Here is a 13012-nt window from a genome sequence, read left to right as displayed (position 1 = left end):
ACTTGGTCTCAACTTGGTCTCAACCTGCCTTGGTCTTGATCTTAACTTAGTCTCAACTCCTCAAAGTCTTGGTCTTGTCTCAGTGTCGACACGCTGAGAGTATTATCAAATGGGGATATTGCCTCTGAAAGAAAAAAAAGCAACCTATGTATATTCTGGGCTACCTGTTTAAAGATGCAGCTGTCAGTGTCATCTTACAACTGATATGCCTTTTTGTTGCTACTGTTTTTTTCCCCTCTTAGTTTAACGTAGTGCACCTCAGTTTGACTTTTCAGGCTCAGGGTTCCTCCCTACTAAGATGGCATGGCTCATTCCTAAAAAAGGAGGGCGTATTTTCAAACTGTGCTGGACTTGACCTTTTCCAGACATCTGCCCACCACAACTTTAATGTTGTTACAGGTTGAGGTGAAGCTGATTTTAGGTGCTTTATAAACTGCTGAGTCATATAGTCCAAAACATTTCATCACTTGTCAAAATGTTGTGTCAAAAATGTAGTGGAGTAAAAAGTACAATATTTCCCTGTAAAATAAAGTTGAGTATAAAAGCAAGAGACACAAGCAACTAAAAGTGGTACTTGGTCTCGGGTAGACATACTTAGTTACATTTCAGTACTGCAAGTAAGACTTTAGACTTTACTCCTTTATGGTCTTCAGACTTGACTCAAACTCAGTCATAATGAATGACGAACTGTGCGACCTGTCATTGACCTTATGAATTAACACAACAACAACACTAACATACAGGACAGCTAGGGATTTATTGACAGTAGCAAAGGAGACCACATTGCTCCGTGTCAACACATTAAAAAACCCACACACAGAGCCAAGTATTTAATATGCATCACAGTCTCCTACCTGTTGGATGCCATAGGTCCAGCCCTGGCGGATGCGATCTCTTGCCCAGACGTTGTGTGCATTCTCAGCCAGTTTGTCCACCATGGCCTCCTGGGTGGAGGTCAGTTTGATGTGACTCAGGTCCAAAGGAGCAGGTTTATAACCACCGGACAACTCATAGCTGCACAGACAGATGTGAATCACTGAATTGTTAGCTAGCCAGCTGCTCAATAACCTTCATGTATTCATGTATAAGAGCCCTTCAAGACCATTTTTTCCAGTTTCTGCCTTATTCATCACCTTATAAAATGTTCCTTGTCTCAATCATCTTATCACTACGTCATGTAAGTATTATTCCACATCCTGTGCATTATTTACAGCTGTATGCAAAAATTTGGGCACCTCTGTTCAAAATTTTGTTTACTGTAAGTAGTTAACTGAGTAGAGGATAAATTGATTTCCAAAAGGCATAAAATTAGAGATGACACATTTCATCATCTTTTGCTTTGCTTCTAATCTTTTTTAGTTTCAAAACAACAAAAAAGGAAAAGGGCATGAAGCATGGTCAGTATTTAGTAGCACCCCCTTTGGCAAGTATCACAGGTTTTAATGCTTTTTGTAACCAGCTAAGAGTCTTTCAATTCTTATTTGGGGGATTTTTGCCCATTCTTCCTGCAGAAGGCTTCTAGTTCTGTGAGATTCTTGGGCTGTCTTGCATGTCCTGTTGTAGAAGCCATCCTCTATTCATCTTCAGTATTTTTACAGATGCTGTGATGTTTGCTTTCAGAATTTGCTGGAATTTAACAGAATCCATTCTTCCCTCTACCTGTGAAATGTCCCCGTGCCACTGGCTGCAACACAAGCCCAAAGCATGATCAATCCACCCCCATGTTTAACAGTTGGACAGGTTCTTTTTATGAAATTATACACCCTTTTTCTCTCCAAACACACCTTCCCTTACTGCCTTTAAAAGGTTCGTTTTTAACTTGACCAGTCCAAAGGACCTGTGTCCAAACAACATCAAGCTTGTTTAGATGTTCCTTTGCAAACTTCTGACGCTGAGTTTTGTGGTGAGGACACAGGAAAGGTTTTCCTCTGATAACTCTTCCATGAAGATCATATTTGTACAGGTGTCACTGCACAGTAGAACAGTGCACCACCACTCCAGAGTCTGCTAAATCTTCCTGCAGGTCTTTTGCAAACAAACGGGAGTTTTGATTAGCCTTTCTAACAATCCTACGAGCAGCTGTCACGGAAAGTCAACTTGGTCTTCCAGATCTAAACTTGACCTCCACAGTTCCTGTTAACTGCCATTTCTTAATTACATTACAAACTGAAGAAACAGCTACCTGAAAACACTTTGCTATCTTCTTATAGCCTTCTCCTGTTTTGTGGGCATCAGTTATTTTAGTTTTCAGAGTGTTTGGCAGCTGTTTAGAGGAGCCCATGGCTGCTGATTGATGGGACAGGGTTTCAGGAGTCAGAATATTTATAAAGCTCTGAAATTTGCATCACCTGACCTTTCCTAATGATGATTGTGAACAAGCCAGAGTTCTAACAATCTAATGAAGGTCTGAGACCCTGGTAAAAGTTGTCTAAGAGCTCAAATGTCAAAGTGGTTCAAATGTGCCCAAACGTTTGCATGGTGCTCCTTTCCTTTATTCACTCTAAAATTGTACGTAACAAAAATAATACACTGATCTTGCTTACAATGTTGAAAAATATATTCTATTTCTAACTTCACGCCTTTTGCAGATATGTTCATCTTCCACGTACTTAACTACTCACAGTAAATGGCATTTTGACCATGGGTGCCCAAACTTTTGCACGCCACTCTATTTTTTATAATAATGATAGTTGAGGTGACTTACGTTGGTGACAGTTTCATGCTCTTGACTTTCTCCACAGCATGCTCATCTGCTAGGCCAACATGGCAGCCTAAGGCCAGGAGAGTTCTGCAACACACACACAAACACAAATGACCAAACATGCAATCTGTTGTTCAGGTGTGTGATATTGACCCAAACATGTTACCATCACCCATACTCCAACATACTACATGGAGACTTACTTGGTGAGTTTACTGCCTTGTCAACAGAAAGAATCTTAGAGTTCGGTCATGTACAGTATGAACACAGGGCTTAATGGTGTCACAGATAAATATTTGCTCTAAATGCCATTTAATATGTTGCTCACTGCGCTAAAGCATTACTTGAGAGTCTCCAGAGACATCTGTAAGTTGTAGCTTCGTTCTTGTTCAGGAAGCTTGGAGAACTCCACCAGACAGGGGTGTTGCCGCTTGTTATCATCTCGCACCTGAAACACACATAGACGCACGTATAAAAAAGCAAAGGTTAGAACAGTTACAGAGCCTGTTGCTTGGCCCCCTTTAATCTCAGGACACAGAACAATGGGACACTTGGATGCATGTAGTTACACAACTGGAGTTACATCCACATCACTTCAACGTCTGTAGTGCTCCACTCTCCACAAGATTTCAGCACTGACTGCTTGGGATGTGTTGTGTAGTGTCTGAACTTATTGTGAGAAGTACCAGGCCCAGCATTTGACTGGGCAACAAGTGAGAACCCTTCTGGGGCTGTGGCTGTGCTGGTGTATCAGTCTGAGCCAGACAGCAGCAGCTGCACTGAGCACTGAGTGAGCCACTGAGTTGGATATGACTGACTGCCTGGATTTGGTGTAGATGTGACTGCAGAGCCTGGAGAATTCTGGATTTAAAGGAAGATGTAATGACCTTGAGTTGGAGGGCTGAAGCTCTGCCAGATAAGCATGCAGCCTCAGCCTGTTGGGAAGGTGTCGTGGTGGATAATAAAAATGAACTGAATCTCACAGAGGCAACTGTGACAATTCTAAAAGGTGATGTCGCCCAGTGTCAGGATTTGAGAGGTTCCTCCTCATGAGCTATTACTGCTGCTTTGGTGATAAACACGTCAAATAAGCTGGACTAGTCTGCTATAAAGTCATGGACTGGTGAGCAAGCGACTCAAGTGGGTGTGTTTGGCCCATTCAATGCAGTTCATATCCCATTACAACTTGTCTTCTTTTCCTTTCAAGTATGTCATCATTACATGGTGTTAGAAAGGACAGTCTTTTGTATTATGTTATTTAGGCTTGGTGATATATGACAAGGGACGGCACGGCGGTGTGGTGGTTAGCACTGTCGCCTCACAGCAAGAGGGTTCCTGGTTTGATCCCGGGTGTGGGAGGCCCTCTGTGGAGTTTGCATGTTCTTCCCATGTCAGCGTGGGTTTTCTCCGGGTACTCCGGCTTCCTCCCACAGTCCAGAGACATGCAGACTGGGGACTAGGTTAATTGGTGACTCTAAATTGTCTGTAGGTGTGAATGTGAGTGTGAATGGTTGTCTGTCTCTACATGTCAGCCCTGTCTGGTGACCTGTCCAAGGTGTACCCTGCAACCCTCAAGAGGATAAGCAGTTAGAAAATGGATGGATGGATATATAACAAAGATCAAATGCAACACTTGTTTTTTGCTCCCATTTTTCAAAGGTTGGAGTTAAAGATGCAAGACTTTTGATGCACTGTATAGATACATTTCTCTCAAATTCTGAAAAAAAGGTGTTAAATTCAGTGTTAGTGAGCACTTCTCCTTTTTCAAGATAATCCATCCACCTGACAAGGGTGGCATATCAACATGCTGAATAAAAAACATCATTAGTACACAGGTGTGCCTTGAGATGGTTAGTAATTCTTAGATCGTTCACTTGAACCTATGGAAAATGGGAGCAAAAACAAAAGTTTCTGTTTAAATTTTTGTTCAGTATATTTTGAGGCAATTAATAATTGTACAGTGTTGTATTAGGAAGGCCAACCCTTTTGCACCGTCTTATATATTGATATAGTTTTATTTTAAGGCAGTTATAGTCTACTGCAGTGCTGTCGTGATTCTCCTATTGAACTTGTTTTGTGCTGATATATGGGAACATGTAAGGTTTAACATTATATTATTGTTACATTGCAAGTACCTATGTGACAGTGCTTCTCAGGTTATGTTGCAGAGTAACACAAAAGTCATGTAACGAGTAGTAACAAATTATTTTCTACAGGGAGAAAAAGCAAAGTTAAGTGTTACTTTTTTAAAGTAACAAGTACTGTACTTTTTTGAGTTACAATAATAACACTGGTTGTCACAGACAGCTCTGTTATCCCATTCAGACATGACAGCACATTTAGGAACAAGATGCATTTGGCACCTGTTGTGATGTTACTGCTGGAAAACAGTAAGGCTGGATTGACAGATGTCCCAACCTATTTTTCTGTCGAGGCCCTCATTTTTATTAATTAATAAAATCAAATATAGGCACAGCCTATCCCAGCTGAGAGACAGACAACCATCCACACTCATTCACACCTATAGCCAATTTAGAGTCACCAGTGAACCTAGCCTGCATGTCTTTGGACGGTGGGAGAAAGCTGGAGTACCCAAAGAAAACCTACACTGACACGGGGTAGAACATGCACAACTCCACACATGGGAGGGGACCCACCTCCAGTTCAAACCAGGAAGCCTCTTGTTGTGAGGCGACAATGCAAACCATTGCATCCCTGTACCAGACCTTTGTTTTAATGAATCCTAATTTCAAATCCATTTTCTCTGCATTTTAATCATGTTAGAAAAATAATTATGTTGAGTTCTTTGAAAGGCACTGAAGCACTGAATGACAGGATGTTAAGTTGGACTTGTTAAGTCTTATTGGCTCACAAGCTGTATGTAAAGTGCTTAGCTTGATATTCATTTAGTCATCCACAAAGTTAGCATAAAAGGAAAGAGACAGTGGGTCTGATTATTCCTGTGGCTAAACAAACTGCTTTTTTCTTTTTACTTCTTTAGTGGGCATAGTGAACAGGAAAAAGGATTTATATAGACTGATCGGACATGAGAGGAATCTCACTAATTAGCTCAATCACATATTTCATTGTTTAACTTATCTTTTTTTCTTTGAGCATAGGATTACACTCTCATAAGCAAGTTAAAACAGCTCTTAATTAGTGGAACAAGACACGCATTTAATTTCTATCTCTGCATGTTCAACCTCTTGCAGCTTTAACATTAATCTGATGGCATTCAGTTCAGAGTTGTGCGTTGAAAGTGACCCGAAAATGTTACAAGTCCGACCTGCCAACTGTGATGACTTTTACATATAAGCATTTGGGGCACTTATTCAAACAGAGGAACATGTTAAATTGCCATCAGGTCAATGTTAAGCGGAACATGCCTGAAAGGGACTTAGAATCAATGTTTTATACATAGTATTGATCTGTTTGTCTGATACTCACCACACCGTAGGTCCAGCCCAATTCTATCTTGTTCATCACCCACAGTTCATGGATGTTTTCTGCAAGCTTCTCCCTGATCCTCTCCAAGTGAGGTGGCAGCACAATCTACACACACAGAGAAAAACAAGCTATGTAATCATTTTGGCCATCACTCTTCTGTTGCTTCAGTCTGGCTCTGCTCTGTTTGGTTTGATTGACAGAAAACACAATATCATGAACACTGGCATGGAAAAAACATTCAGTGGGTACAATCCGCACTAAAACAGATTCTGGAAAGGATACTGGAAGAAAACTGCCATTTCTTAAATTACATTGCGACCTGATGAAACAGCTACCTGAGAACACCTTGCTGTCTTCTTATAGCCTTCTCCTGCTTTGTGGGCATCAGATATTTTAGTTTTCAGAGTGCTAGGCAGCTGTTTAGAGGAGCCCATGGTTGCTGATTGATGGAACGAGATTTCAGGAGTCAGTATTTATAAAGCTTTTAAATTTGCATCACCTGGCCTTTTCCTAAAGATGATTGTGAACAAGGCATAGCCCTAACAAGCTAATTATGGTCTGAGACCCTGGTAAAAGCTGTCTGAGAGCTCAAATGTCTTGGGGTGCCCAAACTTTTGCATGGTGCTCCTTTCATTTTTTCACTCTAAAATTGTACAAAACAAAAATAATACAGTAATCTTGCTTAAAATGTTGACAGTCATGTTAAATCTTTAACTTCATGCCTTTTGAACATCACCTAATTAACTATTCACAGTAAAAGAAATTTTGACCATGGGTGCCCAAACTTTTGCATGCCACTGTAAAGGTGAATGAATTTACAAACTGATAAACCTAAATCAAAATGATCCTAAGTTCTAACTCCTAACTCCTAACTAATAAAGCAGGATTAAATAATATAATTCACACTAAAGAAATATTTAAAATATTATAGAAGATTTTGTCACTATTTGATTGTCTCATTATCTATTTATGTCTGTATTTATTCGTATGATTATTTATTTCATAATGTCTTATGTATATTGCACACTCTATGCTGCTAACAGGTGTGGCAGTGGTGTGTACCTGGCTGGTGTCCACAGGTGTGGGGGTGAATGCTGCCTGGCTCAAGGTGACAGTGGGTCCCAGCAGGTCTCTGGCTGCAGTCTGGTCCTGACTGGCCTCCAGTTTCAGTTTCTCCCTGGGTAACACTGCCTCATAGCAGGGAGCGTAACCTGGAGGGGGGAGGAACTTAAACTCCCCATGACGACCCCCGAGGAGGAAGCGCACCCTGCAGGGCGACAGATGACACGAGAAGGAATCAAGGAGGAGAAGTTATGTTTTGAAGGGTGTGATTACAACAACGCAACATTTTTTAATTTTCCAAAAATCAAAGGAAACAGTCTGTACAACCACCAAACCCAGTGAGTTAATTAAATAACTTTAGAACTTTTTTGTGAGTATGGCTGGTCAGATTCCAGCATTTTTGACAATTTGCAAACAAGTATATTAATAGAGGTATAAGCTATATGGGTAAAAATACATCTAAATAGCAGTAGGCAATACCACAAAATTTGGTTTTGATCCAACAGAAGTAATACAGGGCCAGAATCGATACCGATATGATACTTTTTATTACTGAATTTCAATTTATTTATTTTTTTAATGTGGGGGAAAGCGGTACGCCATCATTGATGTAGTACTTAAGTAACAGCAAGTGATGATCAACTGCAGTTTGAAAATGTAACATTACCAATGCTGAAGATCTGATTTGACTAAAATATTAATTTCACTAGGCTACTATATATTTGGATATTCTTTCAGCCTCTCTGAAAAGACTCCCAGTGAACTCAGAGGTCTGGATGCTGAGGCGTTTCCCTCCTTCTCCCCACTTTTCAGTTCTCTTTCTCAGGCTTTTTCCTCTTTCGTTAAGCCATCACTGCTATAATGTGTGTATGATAAAACTAGTCAGACTCGCACATACTATCCACATTGAATGTCTGGGGACAGTTACGGTCACACGGATGTGCATGCAGTTCTATTTATAGTACAACTAAGTGTATGCGTCAGCCCACAGCAGTAAACAGGAGGGCTGGGAGGTGAGCTTACCATCCTACTGCTGACATTGGTAAAAAGTGAAACAAAGAAGATGTTGCTGGATCCCAAGTAAGTTGATTGAGTGCAGACAACACAAAAGCGGAGAAGTAGATGTGTGCACGACAACGGAAAGTTGTTTGCACATACAGTTTTTCTCTTAAAATACAAATATGTACAGTGTAGAAGAGAGAAATAAATCCCTTTTTGGTATCGATCCTATTGACGCTAAGATCAATCTTCAAAATGAAAACATGTTATTTAGAGTATAGATATTTGAGGATCAATTCGCTACTAACTTTTAAATAGCCACAAATTCTATAAATCACGTACAGTATTGTAATAAATGCATTTTCTATTGGTGTAAGGTCAAAAAGAGTCCTATAGATGTGTATTTTTTGCCTTACCAATTCTAGCATTTTTTTACCACTGTATTATTCTTGTTGCCTTTCTATTTTTGTAGACTTACTTTTAATTAGTTTTTCAATAAACACTGTAAAATATGTTACTTAACTGTGTGAAACTGAACTTTAATTCTGAAAAGTATTATACAAATAATGTACAGTATATATTCTAATTAAAGCTGTAGGTTTTTTTTGTTGTTTTTTTTAATAAAAATAACTCTTGTCTTTGATGAAACTATCACTACAGACAGTAGCACATGAGACAGATAATGTGAAAAAATTCTGTTCTTCCTCCTTCTCCTAGTGCTTCTTATGGCATTTGCAAGAATGTACAATGCCTGAACAAAAACAGCCAATCAGAGCTGAGGAGTCTTTGTCATGATTGACATGACTGACAGCTACGTTACAGAGTCCTCGGCTCTGAATGTTTTCATTTAGGTGCGGGAGATTCTAGCAGTTGCCATTAGGAACACTAGCAGTTTCATGGACTGTCACATGTACTACTATCAGGATAAAATGACAATTTGAGCAAATATAAAAACATATGTTTTTAATATGCAAGTGTACCTCTACTGTAGGTAGAGGAAAATGACATCCTGTGTGTTTTAGCTGTAAATAAGCTAATTCATTTCACACCTGACCAGTCAGTCAAATAGGCTGCTTTATCACTTCAGTGTAACTTGAACTACACAAATATGGAGACCTGTAGCCTTTTTTGGCTTCACGGTGAAAGTGAGTCTCTGTTCTGCAGGTCATTTACCACCTTCATGAAGAATTTACAGTTTGATGGGGGGCAGACAAAAACTAAATTTCCATTTGGTGTAAACTGTTTGCAGTAAAGCACTGACTTGACTCCTGCGGAGAAGCTGGCCACAGGGAAGAAGAGGCCGTCAGAGTTGAAGTTCTCAAACATGCCTTGAACCGGCTGGCCGTTGATCCTGAAGGAGATGCTGGGCACACTGAGGTCCAGGCAGCAGCTCACCACATCCTCTGCTCTCAGAAGATGCTGATTAGGTGAGCTGACAGTCCGCGCAATGCAGCCTGCACAGTGAGGACACGGTTGAGTTTTAGTCTGCAATATGGGAGCATCTGAATTTTGAATCTGCCATCTGGAACAATCTGACTCCATATTCATAGAGCTGGGAGGTCATTTTATCTGAGTTCATCCAGTTTGCTTCCATATTTCATTAATAGCATTAAATTATTATCAAGTACTTGAGTACTAGCAGAAAAAAAAATAAAATAAAAAAACCTTACAAAGGAATAGAGTCCAAAATGAACACCTAAGCAAAATTGTGGGAAGGGATTGGGACTCAGTGCTGCACAGAATATAGAGAATAGCTGTGTAAACACAAGTTTAAGGTTACATAGCTAAAACTGCATACTCAGTTTATTCCGTTGAAATACTTCAAAACATCACTTGCCATTCTGCCTTTAACGTTAGATTGGGTGATATCTGAATGAAAACACTGAATGTTGTCATTTTTACTATTTGGATCTGTGCAGATATTCATAGATAGCAGTTTATGCACTGCATCCTAAGCAAAAATTGTAAACTTTTCATAAAGAACATGATGTGGCTGGGGGCAACATGTTTTTAGTTTAACCATCCGCACATCCCATTCTCATGAACGCTATATCTCAAGAACATCTAAAGGGATTTTTTTTTTTCCAAAGTTGGTACAAACATCTACTCTGACTTAACAATGAATTGATGAGAATTTGGTTATCAAAGGTCAAAAGGTCAAGGTCACTGTGACCACATCAGTGACAACAATGAACTGATTAAAATTTGTTGATCAAAGGTTAAGGTCACTGTACCCTCATAAAACATATCTTGGGCTATAACCCAATAATTCATATGCTAATTATGACAAATTTCATACAGATATCTAATAGCATAAAATGATGAAGTGAACATTTAATAATCAAAAGGTCAATGTTTAACTTCATCATAATGTTCTGCAAAAACCCTTTTCTGGCCATTATTTAATATCATATCTCAGGAACCAAAGGGAATATACTGAATTGGTGACACTAATCTTGGATGCCCACTTTGAAACCAGAATGTATAGTTTTTTATGCCTCTGTGCTGTGGCAACAGTCATGGCCTGAGGCCTGGGGAAAGATGTGTGTGAAGCATCCATGTTTTAACAGACATGGATGTAATCTGTAACTGCAACTTGACAGGTTTGCGGAGGCATACAGTAAAACCACTAGGCGGTAATTGTAATTCATATATGTTTTCTGTTACTTAGCCCAAAAAAAAAGCAATTACTCTATACGTTGTCCTAATACTTATTTCTAAATCAAGTACACACACACACACAGACCTCACCTGACCAAAGATGGAGTCCATCAAAGCCGTAGGAGTAGAGGTCATCACCCACCCCGTTGCCGCCCCACCCCTCACCCCCACTGGGGTAGGGTGCATAGCCACTGGTGTTAGCCCAGCCCACCCTGAGGTGAGAAGCCTCTGCTGTGACGAACGGCAGTGCCTGATCCACGATCAGCTCGTAGTACCACTTCCTATACTGAGCAGAGCCATCACTGACTCCCAGGAAGATGTTGGGACGCATGCTGTTGGGAAGATGAAACAGAGCAGAGACTGTTAATGGTCTGTCGGAAAATAACCTTCCACTGGGTTAGAATGGCAACTACTGTGTTGCCACTGAATTTTTTTATATGTCATGTTTCGATCCAGTAAATACTGCAAATTGTGTGTGTGTGTGTGTGTGTGTGTGTGTGTGTGTGTGTGTGTGTGTTTGTGTGTGTGTGTGTGTATACCTGCTTACGTGGTTGATCAGGCGGGTCTGCAGCAGCAGATCTCTTCCTGGCAGCAGGTTGTCACAGATCAGGTGCTGGTTGGAGCGCACTGCCACGCCGTGACACACACACAGTGAACACAACACATCCAGAACCTAAATGGTACACACAAACCACATAATATGTCAGTGTTGTAAACTATTGTCAAAGCATCAACACAGACATACAAAGAGACTGAACTGTAGGATTCCTGACAGATGTTATTTGGACAGGCTACAGCTCCATGTCACATGCTGTCTTCTTTGCCGTGAGAAATGTTTTGTTGCTCTATCATCCTGTTCAGTGAGTGCTCCCCTGGGACTGTTATTCCACGTGGGATTTTAAACAAAAATAATTTGAGAAAGGTGCCTAACTTTTGGTTTCAAAGTGTATTATGGAAGCCTTTTTGTTAAACTTAAATACATATAAATGAACAAATGTCTATGTATATCACTAACAATAAAGTAAGTGACCATACCTTGTGGTTGCGTCCATGCTTGTCCAGCAGGGATATGATGGATTTGATGTGCCCCTCTTTGATTATGTTCAGTGCCTCAGGACTCTCCACCAGCACACAGTGAAGCACCTCCAGTATACCTACAAATACAAAATATGTGTAGTATAAATTATTACGTGTACAGAAAGCATTCAAAACCAGGGGCCGTATTCAGAAATCACCTAAGGCTAAAAGTACACTCTGTTCTAAGAATAAGTCAGAAAGCATTTTAGTGGCTCCTGAATCACTGAGACCTGCTCACAAGTCAGCTGTGCGCCTAACTGGGCCTCATGCAGGAAGCTATTTTTGAACATTTTTTCTTCTCTTCTTTTTTTCCACAATTTGTTCTTATTTTGTTAGTGCGCATTGATTTCTGGGATCGACCAGTGTTAGCTTTTCTATTTGAAGAGAGAAAATTATGCAAGTGCTTGAGAGCACTCTTACCAAGATAGAAAAACATCTAATTTTCACAGTTTGTCCAGTGTAAATTTAATTGTTATATTTGGGGAACATTTTTAAAATGCATGAATATCCTATCATCAAATTTAGATTATAATGTATTTTAGAGTCATTATAATAATTGGATTATTGTCCCCTGGAGACCATCGAGGAGGTGGGTGAGAGGAGGATGTTAGCAAAGCTGATATCCATCATGGACAACACCTCTCACTCCCTGCATGAGACTGTCCGTGCACTGAGCAGCTCATCCAGCAGCAGACTGCTGCACCCACCTTGCACGAAAGAGCGCTACCACAGGTCATTCATCCCATCAGCTGTCAGACTCTTTAACAGCAACATCTGATGTAATGTAGCACTGTCAAGTCTGCTGCATAACACTGTATAAAATCATCGCTGCTAAGACCCTGTGCTTTTTACATACTCACTGCAATATTCCGCATCCATTGTGTATATAGTGTAAATAATCTTGTGTGTGCAGTTCATTCATTGTAGTGCCTTACTTTTTTTTATATATATATTTTTATATTTTAAATCCAGAAAGATTACAGTTATGTTACAGCGCAGCCAGGCAGCATTGGCTCTCTGCCAAGTTTTCCAGCGCATCCGCTTGAATACCAAACTGTATTTTGT

General features: G+C 40.1%; 1 protein-coding gene across 1 annotated transcript in view; it reads right to left on the bottom strand.

The window, feature by feature from the left end:
* The window catches only part of ryr2a (ryanodine receptor 2a (cardiac)), a 254922-nt gene that overhangs the window by 124680 nt on the left and 117230 nt on the right, over positions 1 to 13012 (bottom strand). The window contains exons 16-24 of the mRNA XM_049562736.1: positions 11906 to 12024; positions 11410 to 11543; positions 10961 to 11202; positions 9471 to 9663; positions 7211 to 7415; positions 6149 to 6253; positions 3046 to 3149; positions 2705 to 2788; positions 855 to 1014 (exon numbers count right to left, since the gene is read on the bottom strand). Of these exons, the coding sequence (XP_049418693.1) occupies positions 855 to 1014; positions 2705 to 2788; positions 3046 to 3149; positions 6149 to 6253; positions 7211 to 7415; positions 9471 to 9663; positions 10961 to 11202; positions 11410 to 11543; positions 11906 to 12024 (1346 nt within the window). The remainder of the gene's footprint in view (positions 1 to 854; positions 1015 to 2704; positions 2789 to 3045; positions 3150 to 6148; positions 6254 to 7210; positions 7416 to 9470; positions 9664 to 10960; positions 11203 to 11409; positions 11544 to 11905; positions 12025 to 13012) is intronic.

This window comes from Epinephelus fuscoguttatus, linkage group LG20, assembly GCF_011397635.1.
Source record: "Epinephelus fuscoguttatus linkage group LG20, E.fuscoguttatus.final_Chr_v1".
Taxonomy (NCBI): Eukaryota; Metazoa; Chordata; class Actinopteri; order Perciformes; family Serranidae; genus Epinephelus; species Epinephelus fuscoguttatus.
This window is presented reverse-complemented; position numbering and strand designations above follow the sequence as displayed.